We start from the raw sequence: 18,910 nt of genomic DNA on the forward strand, positions 1-18,910 counted from the left end.
AGGTATTATGAGTATAATTTATACGATTAAATAAGAAATATAAACTTAAAGGCAAGCACAAAAGCAAAAAGCTCCTTTGCTTATTTATTTAATAACTTTATATTTATGAAAGACCACTGCTATGTAATATAATAGAGGTGGAGTAGTAAGTAGTAGTCACAGTTTAGCCCCGTTTTGTTTGGCTCGTGTGCAAAATAATGCACATGCACAAGAAATTAAGGACCTGCTTATCAGAAGCAGCAACACCGAAAACAAACAGCCAAACAAACAATAAAAAATAAACACTAATGCAAAGCCACAGAGCAGCTTTCTACAGACACGTTTTGCACAACCTATTCACAAAGTGTTTCATCTGAAGCTTAATCAGTGGCTCTGCTCGGCCACTGATTAATTACACACTGATGACACAGAATTACACAGCTGAAATAGGACCACTCGTCTACAAACGCTCAAACATACACAACACTAATCTGCACACAAATGCTGTGACATGATGCTGCTCTCTCACAGACACTCCTTGTCCATGTGTAGGTCACACACTGACATGTATGTAGCTGTGCGCACACACTCAGCTGACACAAAGCACTACGCACACACACATATACGATGTGCAGTATCTTCCTACACTGCACACATGCAGTCTTTTCCAAAAAAGCAGCACCGCTGAGTATCAATCCGATTGGTTTCTCCAACAACACACACCCACGCATGGAGACAGGAGCAGGAGGCACTTACTGATTTTCTCCTCGGCTTGGGAGAAAGGGAAGCAGCACAGTTGACCCATGGCGCCTCCTTCCCTCTCCTCCTGTTCCCCTCGCCCTACTGTTACCCCTCTTTTTCCTCAGCCCCTTGTTCTAAGCCTGACGGATGGAGGGAGAGCCCCGCTTCTCCTCCCGTCTTGCCCTCTGTGTCACTTGTTCTCCTCCCCTCCCAAAGGGCAGACAAACCCAGTGAGGATGAAAGCAACCAAACAAGAAAAACCCCCAAAAAACCCTCGCTCTCCGTCCGTGCAGCCCGAAGAAGACAGAGAAAGACAGCAGACGCTGGAAAAAAATGAACGAGTGATTCCTTGCTCTTGCTCTACTTTGCACTAACACAGGGAGGAGGGGGGTGTGTATCAGAGAGAGGGAGAGAGATAGGGAAAGAGGGAGGAGAGAGAAAGAGAAGAGAATGGGAGAGCTGGACGGTGCATGTGTAGGAGACAAAAAGACAGAACAAATAAAGAGTGATTTTGGTTTGAAGTGAGCAAAGCAGGGGAGGGGCGTGCATGAGTAAAGATAAAGAGTGCATGTGTGTGAAACTAGATGAGGACAGAGGAGGAGGGCTGCATGTATGAGCAGGCTTCAGTGAGAAGACACTGAGCGAGCCTTCGGATGTGGAAAAGGGAGCAGTGCGTATGAGGAGACGGCGGACATCGCTCTGTGTTTGTGTGTGGAGGGGTCGGGTGCCTACAAGCTCCGCCTCCTCTCGTCACTGTAGCTTGAATAATGATTGTTGAACAGCCGGCAGCTGCAGCCTGCTACTGGGTTTATCTGTGTAATTTAAGGTCTGGAATGGAATTAGGACGTGGTGAAATAAAGAGGATAACATACATTACAGATAAAAAAAAAAAAGTAAAAATTCTGGACTCAAGTGTGGATTATGACTAAAACAATAGTCAGGGCTAAACACCGACGTCCCAAGATGAGGGTCAAGGAAAGGCACATAAGGAGATTATCATCAGCTTCCTATATATATCCACTCTCTTATTGTGAAGGTTGCAGTCATTCAGATGTAATGACTAGTAATTCAGTGTGGCATTTACATCCGGGATCTCAATGAGCCTGACTGGGGGTGCTGAGCTGTTAATGTCTTCTTTTTAACATCTTTACAGCAAGTTAGTTGGCAATAAGTGATTTTCAAATGCTAAACAAAAAATGGTTTGGAAAAAAAGCTTGTCATGGTTTCTCAATTTTTGCAGGTAAATATTTGCTTTATTTTGTTTGTTGTCTGGTGACAGTTGTCTTAATTTTTTCGTTATTATTTGTAAAATCAGGTAAATGCGCTCTAGACGACATAGACTACTCCTTATTATTAGAGATGCAATCGATCATTATCCAACCTGGATATAAATTTAATTGGAAATAAGCATGTCAATTACTGGAAATACAGTTAGCAGATAGGGCTGGGCCATACTGGCAGGCATGTCTGACAGCGAGAGCAGTGTTAGCACCTAAAAACTAAAGAAAATCCAACAAAGCACAGTTCTTTGTAAATGATGCAGGAAAACTGATCCTGCTAACAGTGGAAACAACAAACGTTTCACCATTTGAGGTTAAAGCACATCACCGAGTACAGCCAGACCGAATCCACATGAGGAAGACTAGGGCTAGACCCAAAACACAAAATATTTTCTAATTTTATATTTTATTACACAATACTGTGTAGTTCCTGAAGAGTTACAAGAATGATCTACATTTCTGTTAAACTGGTGTGTCAGGCAGTCAAAATTTCAAAGGAAACCACTTCTTAGGCTTTTTTGTGCTCACATGTAGGGCTGAGTATTGTCACTGATTTCTAGAATCGATTCGATTCAGATTCACAAGGTCCCGATTCGATTCAATTGAATTAGATTTGAATCTGGTAAATTTTGCCTAAGACTAGTGCTGGGCAATATGGAAGAAATATTTATCACGATATGAATTATTTTATATCACGATAACGATATATATCACAATATACCACCTGACCTGTGGTCATATGGAAAGTACGCAGTCTGTAAACAGCGAGCGCAGAGGGTGCAGTCTTTGTTAATGAAATGGATGGTTATGCTCATGTAGGGCTGCGTATCTCTGCTCGTTCATAGGTCAGTCGTCAAAGCATAATGCACAACACTGCAAACATCCTTCTCTACTTTGGCCCGGCATGCGTCATATAAGCGAGGCAACTCGACTTTACTGAAGTGCTTACGACCGGGCATAACGTACCTCAGATCAAGGACTTTGACGAGGTCACGAAAGCTGTCCTTCTCAACTACATAAACAGGGGCCATGAATTTACAAATATAACGCGAGACGGCTCCTGTGGTTTGTTTATGGCGCTTGGACGTTTTCTCATAAGAGCCTTGTGTGAAAGACTGCTGTATCTTCGGCTGGCTATAGTTTTTCTTTTCCCAACTTGCTGCAAAAAAACAGCATGTACATCAAAATAAACGATTTCCAACAGTGTAATTTGAGTTCTAAGCATCCAAGAAATGATACAGAAAAGCATAAAGTCAAACATAACTTTTAAAAACACCAGTATAGGCTTATAAGGCCCTGAAGGTTAAAAACAAAACAAATCTACATTTTCCGCAAAAATGACGTCACTTCCGGTTCCGGGCAGGTAATGGCGGACATGCGATAGTTCACGCTGACCAACAACAACACTTCCAACATAGGAAGTGTTATGAAAAGCTGATCGGAAAAGCGTGTTTCTAGAATATGTTTTTGTTGCTGCAAGTGCTTTTTATGCAATTTTTGCAAAGCTATATGTGGAAGGAAACCGTGACCTAGGACAAGCTGGTAGCATAAGATTGAAATGGCCTGTATTTGTATAGCACTTTTCTAGTCCCTAAGGACCCCAAAGCACTTTACACATTCAGTCATCCACCCATTCACACACACATTCACACACTGGTGATGGCAAGCTACACTGTAGCCACAGCCGCCCTGGGTCGCACTGACAGAGGCGAGGCTGCCGGACACCGGCGCCACCGGGCCCTCTGACCACCACCAGTAGGCAACGGGTGAAGAGTCTTGCCCGAGGACACAACGACCAAGACTGTCCAAGCCGGGGCTCGAACCGGCAACCTTCCGATTACAAGGCGAACTCCACGATCGCCCCAAGATGTAAGTAGAACTCCTCCGGTTTCATATGCAAAAAAAAATTATTTCCCTAGCTTACATGGTTCCAGTTATACAGGGATTTAAAAATAATTAGGCAAAACGGAGCGTGCCCACTCCGACCGGCTTTAAAGTGTTAATGATATATTTTATGTAATAATTTATAAAATTAGGTTAGAAACGATAGAAGACAAATGGCACGATAGACACTTTTCTATCGTCCACACGATATATATCGTCATATTGCCCAGCTCTACCTAAGACAGTTAGAAATATTATAATTCTGATCATTTATCAGTACTGACACTTGTGAGACTTCATCAGAGGTGTAAGCATCACAGCAGATGCCTTCGTATCAAAGTAACTGAGGATAAAACAGAAAAATATGAAGGAGATTTTCCTGGCCTGGCTTTTTATAGCAGATAACCTTAAAAATATTCTGCAGTAGAACAAAAACGGAAGAAAACATGACTCAGCATATGAACATTACCTGATGCTGCTGAAGCGAAGTTACAGAGGTTTTATTAGAGACGCTGCTAAGCATTTTGCAATTTGTCATAATTTTAAAAAGTTTGAATTTCTGCTGTTCAATACTGAAGAAATGTAAACTAACTTAGGTAGTGTTTCATCATTGACAGTAACTCTTTAACTGGAGAAGATGTACTATTACGTGTACTATTGAGATTTCTTTTTCCATTTCTTTCCTATGCCAGCATTTCCATGCTATTATGGTTAAGACTTTTGGCCTTTCAGACACTTATTAATATTTATATTCCTTATAAATGGTAAAAACATCATTTTTACATTACTATGTATAGATTTCCTGTTTCTTCTATACTAAAAAATGTATTGAACTGAGGTGCATGCAGATTTATGTGCCGTGACATCTGTTAGGAGTGATAAGTGAAAAGTATCGTCTGTGAATTGATTGGTTTCTTGTGCTTATCTTTAACGAGTACATCTCTTGGTCTTGGCTTAATCCAGCTCGATGATGTCAGCAGGTTTTTCAATATTTATAAAAAGAAAGCTGCTCGACAGCGATGATGTAATGTGCATTATGGTGCCTAAAAATGCAGATGTTCCTGCTCCTCTTTCAGGTGAGCGTGAGGTCCTACATTCAAAGGCACTGACCTCAAAGAAGGATCGCAGATGGAGCTCAGGCATTGCAGGCATTGCAACTATTCCAGCAAAGAAAAAAAATGTTTTGCTTCATCCATCTGTGAAAATGGATTATGATAATGGCCAACAGAGTCAAAACAGACCATCAGATTGTGCCTGTTTTAATGAAGTTGTTCTCAGGGCACAAAACACAAAATATGGACGCGCATGATCCCTGTAACACTTTCTCTGTGGAAACTCACACCTAAATCAAAACGGTGGGCTGCTGAAGAAATTATATCCACGTACGTATATCCCACTTTCTAGCTCTGCAAGCCAACATGCAATCTGCAAAAAGTAGAGAAGCAAGGATCAATTTTACATGAGGATGGTGATGAGAACTGGGCCTCCAGGTATAAGGCAGAGACCAAACAGCTGTAATCAAGGTAAGATTACAACCAGGAGCACGAGTATCACGCTGCATGATCTGTGCTGTGTGCCAGTACGTGTGTTATGTATCTTTTAAGCCTTGCCAACACAATCCTTGTTCACCACCAGCTTCACCTGCCAGATTTTCCTTTCTACAACTTCACCCTATACTCCACAATGAAATTAAAGTTAAAGAGTTGTTTGTTTAAAATAAGGAAACCGATTCAGTGTGCACCACAGATCCAGAAACCATCCAGAGGTGCACAAGGAGTCTATTTTCAGAGGTACATCAGACAAATTTAAATAAGGTGAGTGAGGAGCCTCATTCTCCCTAAACTTAAGGTCTCAACTGGATGGGTCAAACACCAACACCTCCCCTTGCATGTTTTCAAGTTGCAATACCACTCTGTGGTTAGTTAGTAAGTGTTTGAAATCACGTGCGCATCTTCCATGGAAACTACAGGTGACCATGAAAATCTATAAACATTTTTCTCCAGCAACCGGAGGCTGCCAGGGCCTCACCAACTGTTCTGTTGGTCTGCACGGCTGTGGCTTCCATATTCAAAGAATTTTTGATTTTGTTTTTCAGTCTTATGTCAATGTAACTTACATCAATATGGGGGAAAAAAAAACAACAAAAGCAAAGTCAAATTACAGGCAAACAAGTGTTAAGCTAAAATTTCTAGCCGTCTTTGTTGGAAGCACTTTGCTGCTACGCAGACGACTGTGTGAAACAATGAGGATTCATGAAGGAGAGTGATTACACACACGACACACGACTTATAAAAACATAAGGGTGCATTCAAGTGTCCTCAACAACTCCCTTCAGAAGCTCTGAAGGGAGTTGAGTAATAAATTACTCTCCACCAGTTCCAGGGACGCGTTTTTCTAGCTGCAAGTGTTCATGTGGGTCTGCTTAAAAGCACACCTCTACCCTCCAGCATTAATGGTGGATTACACACAAGAGCTAAGGGTAAGGGGAGATGTGTTAAAGGAAACACACACACACACACACACACACACACACACACACACACACACACACACACACACACACACACACACACATATATATGTAAACCATGTGCATTGTGGAGCTTTATAAGCTGAGCTCAGCTGCATAAGTAGACAGTGGAGCCCTTTTTCTATCAGAAGAATTCAGCTCACAGCTGCCACGTTTCACACAAACACACTCGCAGCTGTGAGGAGGTGTTCTTATTGATTTGCCTTGATTTCTATTGAGTATCAGTTACACCATAACAATACAGTATGTGTACACGCAACGCTTGGTATTGATTTTGGGCTTTTTAATGTCAGATGTTCAGGGTTAGCTACAGGGTTACTTATGCAAACAAAAAGCGATGTGAGGACGTTTTATCCCAGAAGAACACATTTATTCTCCGCATGTTAAACCATAAAAACAGTTGGGGTTATTGGTGGTATCTTAAGTACTCTTCCATTTAAGCCTCACAGTGCACACACAGCGATAGCTAAAAAAAAGAAAAGAAAAAGACACAGTGTGGACTTTGTTTAGCTGATCTGAACTCATGGTGCCTCAGCACTTTGTCACAAGACAGGTTATGCACACAAAGCAAACAAGACAACTGCATACTTTAGATAACCGAGCCCTATTGAGAGCCTGTTGTTATCAATGCTATGTGATTATCTATACACGTGCCCACAGTTATGTAAGACTGTGTAACACACCTGGCATTTCAATAAAATCAACCAATACTTATTTATGTAGCATTACTATAAACATTTGGTCACATAATTTGGCATTTCAAATACGTAAATCAAACCAACACCTCTCCATCTATTCAGTATGAACAAACTGAAAGTTATCTTATTGCTGCTAAGGTAAACTAAAGCTACAGGAAGGTAAATTATAAATCATCTTTCACTGCAAAGAAGATGAGAACTATTCAGCACAGAGGTGCAGATTTACAGATTACTGCTCTCCTGGCGCGGTCGCCACGAGGTAGGATTTTTACCATAAAAACTCAAACTACTTATCAACCTAAAAAGGAAAAAAAAAAAAAGATTACTCATCTGCATTGCACATTTCAGCCAAGACTGAACACAAAACCAAATGGGCTTTTTAGTGGATAATGTGGTCTTTCCACAGTACCGACAGATGAGGTTTTTCTAATTGTCTGTTTTATTTAGACAGAAAACACCACATAAATTCACTTTACTTTGGCTGCTATAATGTAGCCTGTTTGCTCGTCTAAAGTAGCACATCCCTCTCCCACACACGGGCCTTGTTATGATGTTCGATTGTTTGTTGTGTTGAATCAATTTGGTGAAACTAATGTAAAGTAGCATTTTTCACGTGCTCGCTCCATCAGCGTTCACTCACACTCCAATAAACAAACTGTCCATTGAGCTGGGATCTGTATTTACTCATTCACAGGCTGGTGGAGCTTCTTTCACTCAATCATACAATACTACTATGTGAAACCCTCAGGCTGTTTGCAAATGTCATTTTGGTAATGTTTTTTCCCCCAAAGTAACATGTAGTAACATGGTTCTGGCAATTGGATATGCACCAGAAAGACATAAATTATGGTAAGTATTATGGTAATATCTAGGTAAGTAACACAATTCTCTTTTGTATTTTAATCTTGAATATTTCACAAGTACACATTATGAAGAAATCAGCAGCCTGGTGTTGTTGGATTGAATCAAACATCATGTCCCAGAGGTGTTCTATTGCAATCAGTGGTATCAATTCCTTCATTCTCCAGGAACTATCTACATATTCTTGCCAAATAAAGCCAGACATTGTAGAGCACCAAGATGAAGCCAGGTTAGAATCTGACAGAAGGCCCAAGGATTCCATCCTGATACCTAATGGCAGGCAGGGTGCCGTTGCCTAGGCTGTGGAGGAATGTGCGTCCCTACATGGACATGCTTCACCAGACCATCACTGACCCACCACCAAACCGGTCATGCTGAACGATGTTACAGTCTCCAAACGCTTTCTCGTCTGTCACATGTGCTCAGCGTGAACCTTCTCTCATTTGTGAAAAGCACAGGACGCCAGTGGTCGACCTGCCAGGTCTGGTATTCTGTGGCAAACAGGCTTGACACAGCCAGGTTCACTAGCGGACATTCAGACATCAGTCCACCCTCATGAAGTCTGTTTCTGATTGTCTGGTCAGAGAGATGTCCACCAGTGTCCTGCAGATCATTTTGTAGTTCTAGCAGTGCTCATCCTGTTCCTCCTTTCACAAAGGAGCAGATACTGGTCCTGTTGATGGGTTAAGAACTTTTCGCAGCCTTGTCCAGTTCTCCTCGACTAACTGCCTGTGTTCTGGCACCTCTCCGTGCTCTTGAGACTCCATGCTTATGGAGTAATGATGTGTCATCCTGGAGGAGATTGACTACCTGTACAGCCTCTGCAGGGTCCCGGGATCACCTCATGCTACCAGTAGTCACACTGACCCTAGCCAAATGCAAAACAGGTGAAAAACAGTCAGAAAAGATGAGAAAGGAAAAAAAATTGTCAGTGGCCTCCACCTGTAAAACCAATTCTGTTCCTGTTTCTCCAACTTGATTAAGTAGATTTGTATCTGAGACATTTAATTGACTTGATGCTAAACTCTGATTAAAAAGCATTCTTTTAATTTTTTTTGAAAGCCACTACCCAGTTGTGCATCTTTTGCCAGTCCCTCTTGTCATTGCAGTGTCTCCTTAGCTCGACCGAGCCTCCTCCACCTCGCCTTTTAAATCAAGCTTCAATTCGGTTGTCTGTTTAATGTCATCTTCACTCACATCTCCAATTTTCTCTCACCATCTGTCTGGCCTACCTATCTGCCCTTTCCATCCGCACGATCTATTTAATTCTACTGATTGTGCAAGCCCGTTCCTCTCTCCTCTGCCTTTCCATTCTCTTCCCACACTCATTTATCGTTCTCGATTAATCTCACTTATTTCTTGCTCTCTCCTTTTCAATCTCTTTCTGCTGTGCTTCCATCCTCCCATCTATTTGGCCGGATTATTTGATTCCTTTCTCCTTCTCTATTCTCATCTCCTTTATCTTGCTCCAACACACCTGCTATCCTCTTAGCGTTCACTACTGCAAATTGTCAGGTGCTTATAGTTTGCTGCGCTCCCTACAGATTCAGATGTCGACCTGAGATAACATACCTGTGTGCCGCACATAAGCTTTACCGTTCTTTTTTAACATCTGAAAAATTCCTGGCAGGGCCTGCTTGATGCTGGAGCCTTGTTATCTGGTATAATGTGTAATTCCAGGATCATAGTACATGATATTTTTTTCTTTCAAGATGTCAGATACAGCAGTGAGAGTCAAGAAACTGCTACTTGGCCATGAGACAAGACTAGACCCTCATACGACAGCTTGGATTTTCATAGTGTGCATGAAGGACAAAGGTGATTGTGAAGGGGGTGTTAATCATGGCAGCACTGTCAACGTCCGCGCTCTTCCTCGTCAACATATTCTCATGGTATTCGTCGGGACTATGACACTCTGCAGAATTTGTCAGACTAGCTGAGAAAATGATGTTGTTCCCAGATGATGGACAGTTGTCTTATAGTTTACTTCTAGTAGTAACACAGCATGCAATAAAACAAGCATCTGTTTTACTGTTCTGCGATCATTGGACTAATATTGTGTAATCTGACTGTGTACAATGCCTGATTTAAATCGGGCTGAACTCCCCTTCAAGGTCAACCTCAGTAGTCCCTATGGTTCAGCTTTAGCATTGCTCGTTCGCTGCCTTTAAACTTCCTCTTTGATTAATAGTCGTTTTTCTCCAGTGTGTCAAACTGGTGATCCTTTAACTGGATTTTTATTTCAGGGGAACTTGAAGAGAGGTAAATCTGGCGAGTCGATGGTATTCTTCTAGGTTCCCACCAGTGTTGGTCAAGTTACTTGAAAAAAGTAATCAGTAACTAATTACTGATTACTTCCTCAAAAAAGTAATCCCGTTACTTTACTGATTAATTATTTTCAAAAGTAATTAATTACTTAGTTACTTAGCTACTTTGTAAAAACACGATTTACAACCTGAATAGGTAATAAAGCGATAGATCTGTCAGCCCAATTCTACTTTTTCTACATAATCCATCATACAAAATGTAATCAAATGGAAAAATCTCTTTTTTAAACTTGTTTTATCAGTTTTAATCTTTTAACTTTATGCATCAAGCAAAAATTAAATTATATGCAACATTCTCTGACTTGAAGAAAGTAGTTTAACATTTAAACCTATTTTCTGCACATTCCAGCGCATAAAATAAAATATTTTTGCGTTTACACTCTTTTCAAATAGATGCAAGTAAAACACAGCAGAATATAAATATTTTCACCTGTAAAGCAGGAGTGGGGTAGGCGGAGGTGTGCTCTGGTGCAGGTGTGCCACAGCGGTCAGGTGAAGAATCCGCGAGTTTCTCTGTGAATTTCCCATTAACTTTTACTCGTGCACCATAGAGAGCATCCTGGCGGGAAACATCTTAACCTGGTTCGGGAACAGCACCATGCAGGACAGACGAGCTCTAGAGAGGGTTGTGCGGTCAGCTGAGCGCACCATCCGCTCCGAGCTCCCTGACCTGCACTCAACCTACAGCAGGCGGTGCTGGACCAAGGCCAGGAAGATCGTGAAGGACCTCAGCCATCCCAACAACGGACTGTTCTCTCTGCTGAGGTCAGGAAAGCGATTCCGCTCCCTGAAGACCAACACAGAGAGACTGAGGAGGAGCTTCTTCCCGCAGGCGATACGGTCTCTCAATCACACCACCACACAGTACTGACCCACACATACAGTTCTTACACACACACTGGACTTTCTGGACTTTGGTTTTGCACAACACTGGTCACTATATTCTTCATTTCCGGTTAATACTTGTACAGCTGCTGTTATTGTGTATATATTTATTTATATTTAGATTTCTTCATACATTCTTATATAGTTCTATATTGTGTATTTTGTTGTACAGTTATTTTATTTTCAACTTTAATTTATATATTTATCTTTATCTTATTCTTCCCAGTTAAATTTACCCTTCATTCTAATTTGTGTTGTACAGTTATTTCATTTTTAACCTTAATTTATATTTTATTCCTTCCTAGTTAAATTTACCCTTTTTAATTTTTCATATTTATTTCCTATCTTATTCATAGCCTTTTCCTTTTTTGTTTTCTTTAGGTCACGAGCAGTTGTCCAAGCATTTCACTACATATCGTACTGTGTATGACTGTGTACGTGACAAATAAAAATTTGAATTTGAATTTGAATTTAAGTCGTTGCGCACTCGGAGCTTGTTTAGGGGTTTTTTCGGTGTAAAAAGAAGTTTTCTTCCCACGCACAACGGACACTAATGTTTTTGTCACTTTTTATGGAATCAAACTCAAAGTAAGGTCAGTACTTCCACGTTTTAAACGCTGCACGCTCATACTCTCTCCCGTACTCGATATATGATCCATTGTTGATCTGCACACAGCTGTTGTCACGAAGGTCGCACTCACTTACGTCACTGTCATGAGACATTCTTGCAAAAAAAAAAACCACGGTTTTAGTAACGCAGTGTTCCTACGGGAAAGTAACGGTAATCTAATTACTGTTTTTGCAATAGTAATCCCTTACTTTACTCGTTACTTGAAAAAAGTAATCAGATTACAGTAACGCGTTACTCTCCAAGTAATGCGTTACTGCCCATCTCTGGTTCCCACTGCAAGGTTTACATGCTTCAAGACATTTTCATCCTAGGGAACAAATTCACAGAGCACAACTTAAATTGTGGCACAACTTGGTGTCGCTGGATTGACTGCGATTGAACTGTGGACCTCAACTGAAACATGCTGGGTCAAAGCCAGAGACCCACTTTGCCACACAAAAATCAGGTCAGCTTGAAGGAGAAGTTTCACACCAATAGTTTGCTTACTCTGGTCCGAATCAGTTGATAAGTTTGGAAACTTGTAGCTTTTCCCTGTGACTTGGTTTCTTTTCACAGAGAAAAATCCAAGTGATCTCCACGCGAACCTAAAGGCGTCACTACAAACAATGTGTGAATGTTCAATCGGCTTATTGGCCAGATGTGTTGTTTACATTTTTATTTTTGTACAATTATGTTTTCCTCCCTTGTAAACACAGAGTTACTTAAGTATAAATTATGCTGGTCACACCAAAATTGGCAATACCTCTGTTTTATGAGATGGCGCTATATAGCACTAAATCGAAGGCCTTACACAGATGCTCCAGTATAACAGACACTCATATCTTCCCTTCTTACAAGGAATTACAGAGGAGGAGGCGTGTACAGGAAGAGAGGTAGTCTATATTAAATTAAATCAATTATTAGAAACAGAGCCAGGCGGATGTGCCAATATTACCACACGGGAAGACTTAAGCATTAACAGTGAGAGCCTTTAGTATAATTAAGGCTTGTTTGTTTTTACTGTTTTATTTCCCTAGCGTACCCATAATTGTTGTGCTTCCAGTCAAATAAGGACACTGATCACTGCTTTTAAAGCAGTAGCGACAGCCATAAAAACGCAACTTGTAACAAAAGATGAGAAAGAAGGGGAGGAAATCTAAATTATCTGCTTAGTGCCATCAAACAATGAACCACTACCCAAGTAATTCCAAAAAAAGCATTTTTCCATGGTCCCTGCACTCGAATGTTTGGCATGTGTCTTTCAACAAATGCAAGGCAGATAAGATTCAGCGGACCTACCCGTCCTTGTGGCTTCTACAAACCAGAGGAGTAAAAAATAAATAAATAAATAAATAATAATAATAATCCATCCAACGAAACTCTTAAATGTTCAAAACATCAGCGGTCCCTGAATGCCGTTAAACTCTTTACAGCTCAATTTTCATCCTTTAAATATTGTAAACCCCTGATTCAATATTTCTCCAGAGAGAAATTAGCCCACTTACACTCAAATTAACAAAACTGCGTCATCAGTCTGTGTAGCTGCTGAGTGGAAAACGAGCACTGCCAAAGAGTTACTTCATAGAAGAAAAAAAAAAACATGCAGCACAGTCTGTACAGAAGTGAGTAACCTTATCTTAACAAAACAGCAAAGGGTCAGAGAGCAACAAAGCACCTTCTTGAGTCCATGTGCACGCAGTCCCACAGTGCTGCTGAGCACTTCTAGTCTGTGCATGCCTGTTAATAAGCATTTACACCCATTTATTTGGGTGTCTGTACATAAAGCTGTAGGTGTGAATACTGTAAATACCAAAAGGTCCCGAGTTGACCTAGACCTATTATTCTACCTCCACAGACACAGACTGGAAATAATACACTGACCATCTCCTATGTAAGGCTGCTTTTATTATAGGCTCGACTTCCCTTGGCTGTAACTACATATTAATGGGAAACTGTTCTACCTCTAGGGGGGGATTAAAAAAAAAAAATCAGGATAAGTATAACAGTTTAAATGTTCCAGGCACATTTTGTAGTGACATCACGAGTGATGAGGACACTTTTCAACACACGCACACAGACTTCTTTCATTGTTTTGACACCGTGGCTTAAATTTATGTCACATTCCAACAGGCCAGCGAGTGGAAAGCGAACGAGAAGAGACTCAAGTGTTTTTTGGTATCTTCGTGCTGAACTTTTAGCGCCTGTCCAAACAAAAGTGCACAAACAGCTTTTCCATTTATTCTCTGGCCGCCACAGAACAAAATAAGTCAGATAAACATGTCAGATTTTTGTAAAATCAGACCATTTGTTTTATATTACATCTGCAACACAAACTCTACACAGTATCTTTTTAACTATTTCCTGTATTGATTGATGAAATTATTTTTTCATGTGCAGGTGAGTTGAAAGCAAATAACATAGTTTTTCTTATTTTTAACTATGTGGCGTGAGCCTCACTGTTTGCACTTCACTTTGCTGTATGTATTAGGCACTATCGGCTTCTTTGGCAACACTGCAAACACAAACCAGTTGCTCCCTGTTGCATGAAATCCCTGCTTGCTTCAGGACCTGTACTACTAAACTGTAACCGCCACGACAAACTGATCTCTACCGAAAACATAAAAGTATACAACTTAAGAACATTACAACAGGCAACAAAAATCCCCCCCTTCACTCTTTGTTCTTGCACTCTGTACAGTGTTGCTTCCTCAAACATAAAAAGATGCCCTTTTAGATTACATTCAATGAGCTCTGTAGTGGATTATGTTGTAGTGTGGATTATGGGATTAAGATATACACATACAGACTCTGACCACTGTGCCCCACCAGACAAAAAAACAAACAAAAAAACCACAGAATGAGAGCCTGAATAATTCTGGATTTTATGTTTTTTACCAATCAATTTATAACTTGAATGTGTTAGGGTTTTTCTGGATTTTTAGTTGATATTCTGTCTTTCCATTAAAATTAAACCGAGACTGTTCATCTCTTTGTAAATGAGCAAACTTTCAAATTCAGCAGGAAATGATCAAATAATCATTTCCCGTGAGAAACACGGATGTAGAGGAGAACAAGCCCGACCAGTTCATCGGACGCTATAATCAATAGCAATAGACACCAAACTACTGCTATCACCTGCAACGCATTATGATATTTTATGCAATATTTTGTAAGCAACTCAAGTACAAGGCCTTGATGAAAACTAACAGTATGCGATAAAGCTCCACTTTAAATTAGCCACGTTATTAGCGATTTCCCATTTCAAATACGGTTGAAGTGCCAAGTCTATTCCCGCTGCATCGTCATCTCCGTTGAGCCATAAGACAGCAGCAGGTGTGCTGGCTGAATAATTGCTCTCCTACAGAGAGAGTGATGACACACGCTGCTCATCATGTGTTCTTTGCTTTAAAGATTTCAAGTGTTCGTGCGGATGCCGGTCACTCTTAAACCACAGGTGTTTGGGAAGATGAATAGTTTGTTTTTCTTAACTGCTTCAATTCTGCCATTGTTGTGCACTGGTATAAGTAGATCCATCATACACAACATTTCTGCTCTTAATGCTGCTGTTGTACCATGGCTGGCAGCAAAATGAAAAAAAAAAAGTATTGGTTTGTTGGTGTGTTTGAGTGGTTTGTGGGAAAATGAAGAAACTCTGTTTTTAAACATAAAAAAACCACAGTGTGCTTTGGAGGGCATCCATCCATCCTGGTTTGCTACAGAATAAAATCAAACACTATCAATGCTCAGAGGAGAGGACTGTTGTGGTACAGACTGTCATCTTGCTCTCAGTGTTGCAACAAGTAGCCCGGTTATAGCGATCTAAAAATATGCTAAGGTCTCATGTCAGATTTCTGTCTCGTGTTGGTGAAGCTGTGATTATGGTCAGCATTGTTCTGTCTGCACGTAAGAGTCCAATGAGTGAATTCTGAGTCATAAAGTGGGTTTTCCTCCATGAGTTAGGGTGTTTAGTTAGGTGACGACGTTAACAGCTGTCACAAATATACAACACTTTAAAAAGAATACTGACAGACACCAGTGCTACCTTGAGTTATCGCATTTACAACATTTTCAGAAAACCTCAGAACTTGTTTTTGACATCGAGGTAAGTGAGATTTGAACTCGTCAGAGATTTTTAGTAGATGCACCTATGGCATCAATTTGAAAACCCTAAGTTCCCTTGTTCTTAAGTTACTGTGCTCACAAAGTTGGGTTCCAAAACCCAGAGAAGGCCGAGCATGGTGGTCAGCATTTGGCGTCTTTGTCGCAATTTACTCCTCCCTCACCTCAGTCAGCACCGGCTTTATCTTTCTGTTGCTTTTACAGTTTGTGTATTAAGTGTTTAGTGTTGTGTATTAGTCCTGATGGACTAAAAGTAGTTTAGGGGAGAAGCTTGAATCCGCCAGCCCGCTCTGAGGTTGGTTCATGGTCTTCTTCTGCGTGTTTTAGCCGGGGCTCCCATCTTTTTTTGTTGCAGTTGTTTGTAGGTCACTATTTTCATTATTAAAGGCTTGTTGAATGGCAGCAGTGAGACCGCGAGACGTTGCACAGTACAAAACATCACTACAGCTTCAGCTGAGTTATTGTAGTTCTTAGTTTGTACGAGGACGATTTTGTTTTTCTCTTAAAGTTTACATAGTCTCGGTTTAAAGCTTACGTAACCTCTAAGCTTGAGGGACTCATCCACTTAAATCCTGCCTTTCCTAGCACTTTGCTCACACACAGCGAGCAGTATCACATCATATTTAAACTCTCCTCACTGTAACATTCAGTGTGCAGGCTGCATGGTAACATCAGAGCAATGGATGCAATATTTTCCCCCATTTTCATACATTTTAAATAAGCGCTGTTTTGGAAAAACACTTGACAAAAAAAACACAAGCTTTTTGATGATGTGAAGTGTGAGGTAAACACCCCCTCCCCTTGACCGTTTCTCACTCCCACACACACACACACACACACACACACACACACACACACACACACACACACACGCTCTTTGTCTCTCACAGACAGCCCAGTGATCCACAAAACATTGTGACAGCCTAGTTACACTGACAGCTCTCTCACTCACACACACACTCACGCATACACAGCAATTACCGCAGATACTTGACAGCGAGACTTAGGAAGTGCTTGTGTGTGAGACTAAGGTATACACAACTCCTGTTAACTCCATGGTAACTAAGGGTAGGACAAATTTTGGTGTGACGACATATCGGAGTGCTTTTTCTTGTGAGAGCTTTCTGCAAAATACCCTAACTAAAGTTTATTCCACTTTTCAGAGCCAAACTTTATTTCAAACTCATGACTGAGACTGAGTCATAAAAATATATAAATATTTCTACTGAAGTAAATATTGTAAGGGAAAGGGTTACTGGTAACAACATTATGAATATAATAATTATGGAGCTGCTTTGAAGCCAAGAGAAATGAGATATTCAGTGGATCCTTTCATCTGAAACACGAAGATGAAATCCACCATGAATCTTCCTTCAGTACTTCAGACCTGTTTTACTTGATGGCATCTGGTTCAGACCCCAAATTTTGATGCTTTTATCTGCTTTTTAATGACTGTTTAGGTTTTCTGCTACACTTAAAACATGAATGTAACGTCTGGGCGAAACCAAGGCAAAGGGGCTGATTTGCGTGGTTGCAAAAAGACTTCTGTACCTATAGAAGTCGGGAAAACGGCTTCTGTAAACACCTGATGAGTTAATGGGCTCAGTCGCTCATTAGTTAGTCGGATCATTTTTTAAGATTTTGTAAATTCTGGTAATACTGTGTTAAGAAAGGATTATTTCGGGTTTGCAACAATCACAAAATAAGAACTTGTGATTGACAAGTTGTTAGCCGAAGAGCATGCGGTTTCACACTCAGACCTGCCTCTTCTCATCGCATCAGGTTTTCGTGAAAACATCTAAAAGCTTCAAAACAGGACTTCACAAACAAGTGGGTGACACCAGGTGGTTTATGTTCTTACCCAGCACTCAAACCATATTTTATACTGCAAGCTGCATCCAGCATTTGCTAATTTAATCAACTCAATGTTATTTGAAAAGAGGGTCATCAGTCATTAAATTCAGCACTTCATTCATCTTTTCCTCCAGCTTTCTTGGGGTACCTTTCACATTTACTCACAGATATTATGAAGCATCACAGGTGACCCGTCACGTAGGGCGTTAAATACTGTGATACCACTGGTGTGGCTCCTCGGTGAATCCTACTCATAATAGAAAAACATGTGGCCAATGCACAGAAACAAGTCACTCAGTGTTTCCATCCCACCGTGAAACTAACTGAATATTTATTTGGTTTTTTAATTATCACACAAGTGATTTTCATTGAACCACAGACCACATTAATTAGGTCAGCAGAGTTTCTCAAGTTAAGACTTCTTTGTTGGCAGATTGAAACACTAATCAGTCACAGCTTAAAACTACATGATGGATGTTTTATGAAAAGCACCATAAATGACCCTGAGAGAAGCATTTGTGCTTCTAATCTAAGTACAGCATGTTGCTTTGTTGGTATTTCAGAGCCGAGGGGCACATTTTCATTTTGTTTCTAAAAGCAGATTAAATGATTACAATAATTTAACATCTTTTTTTTTTTTCATTTTTTAATAACAAAATGTCTCCAATCTCATCTCATCATGTGAGGACTATCAGTCTATTGTTTTTCAATGACGGATGACAAGAAGTGGCCGCTCACAAACTAATCACGGCAATTTGTTTTATCCCAGACAGACGAAACTGATGGAAGTAATCCTTTAAAAGACACGTTTTCCTCTAAACACAATTCCCTGTCGACTCCCGGTAGCTGCTAGACAAGAAGAGCACAAACGTACTGACAGCCTGGCAGCGTCCCAAGTCGACAGTGCCGTCTCAAATCATATCTGGCTACAGAGTAATAAACAGCACGACATCAATGACAAAGGAGCTGAACGGGCACAAGAATTATTCTACGCGATTCACATCAAACCGAACTAAAAGCATGAGCCATTCCCCTTCATGTTTTGCACACTCACATTTTTACATGTTCTACTCACAGTAATGAAACTGCTTAAGTTTTTAAAGCAGAAACCTTCCATTACTTCTTACATTTAGAGGAAATTT

At 40.5% G+C, this 18,910-nt stretch overlaps 1 protein-coding gene across 3 annotated transcripts in view; it reads right to left on the bottom strand.

Moving 5' to 3' along the window:
• The window catches only part of akap7 (A-kinase anchoring protein 7), a 47,113-nt gene that overhangs the window by 17,420 nt on the left and 10,783 nt on the right, over nt 1-18,910 (bottom strand). The window contains exon 10 of one of the 3 annotated variants that reach the window (XM_026194055.1): nt 6,681-8,841. The exons of the other annotated variants lie outside the window; for them this stretch is intronic. Coding sequence (XP_026049840.1) covers nt 8,831-8,841 — 11 coding nt within the window. The 3' untranslated portion in view covers nt 6,681-8,830. Of the gene's footprint in view, nt 1-6,680; nt 8,842-18,910 lie in introns of those variants that run through there. 3 annotated transcript variants of the gene reach the window in all.

This window comes from Astatotilapia calliptera, chromosome 15 (genome assembly GCF_900246225.1).
Source record: "Astatotilapia calliptera chromosome 15, fAstCal1.2, whole genome shotgun sequence".
Lineage (NCBI taxonomy): Eukaryota > Metazoa > Chordata > Actinopteri > Cichliformes > Cichlidae > Astatotilapia > Astatotilapia calliptera.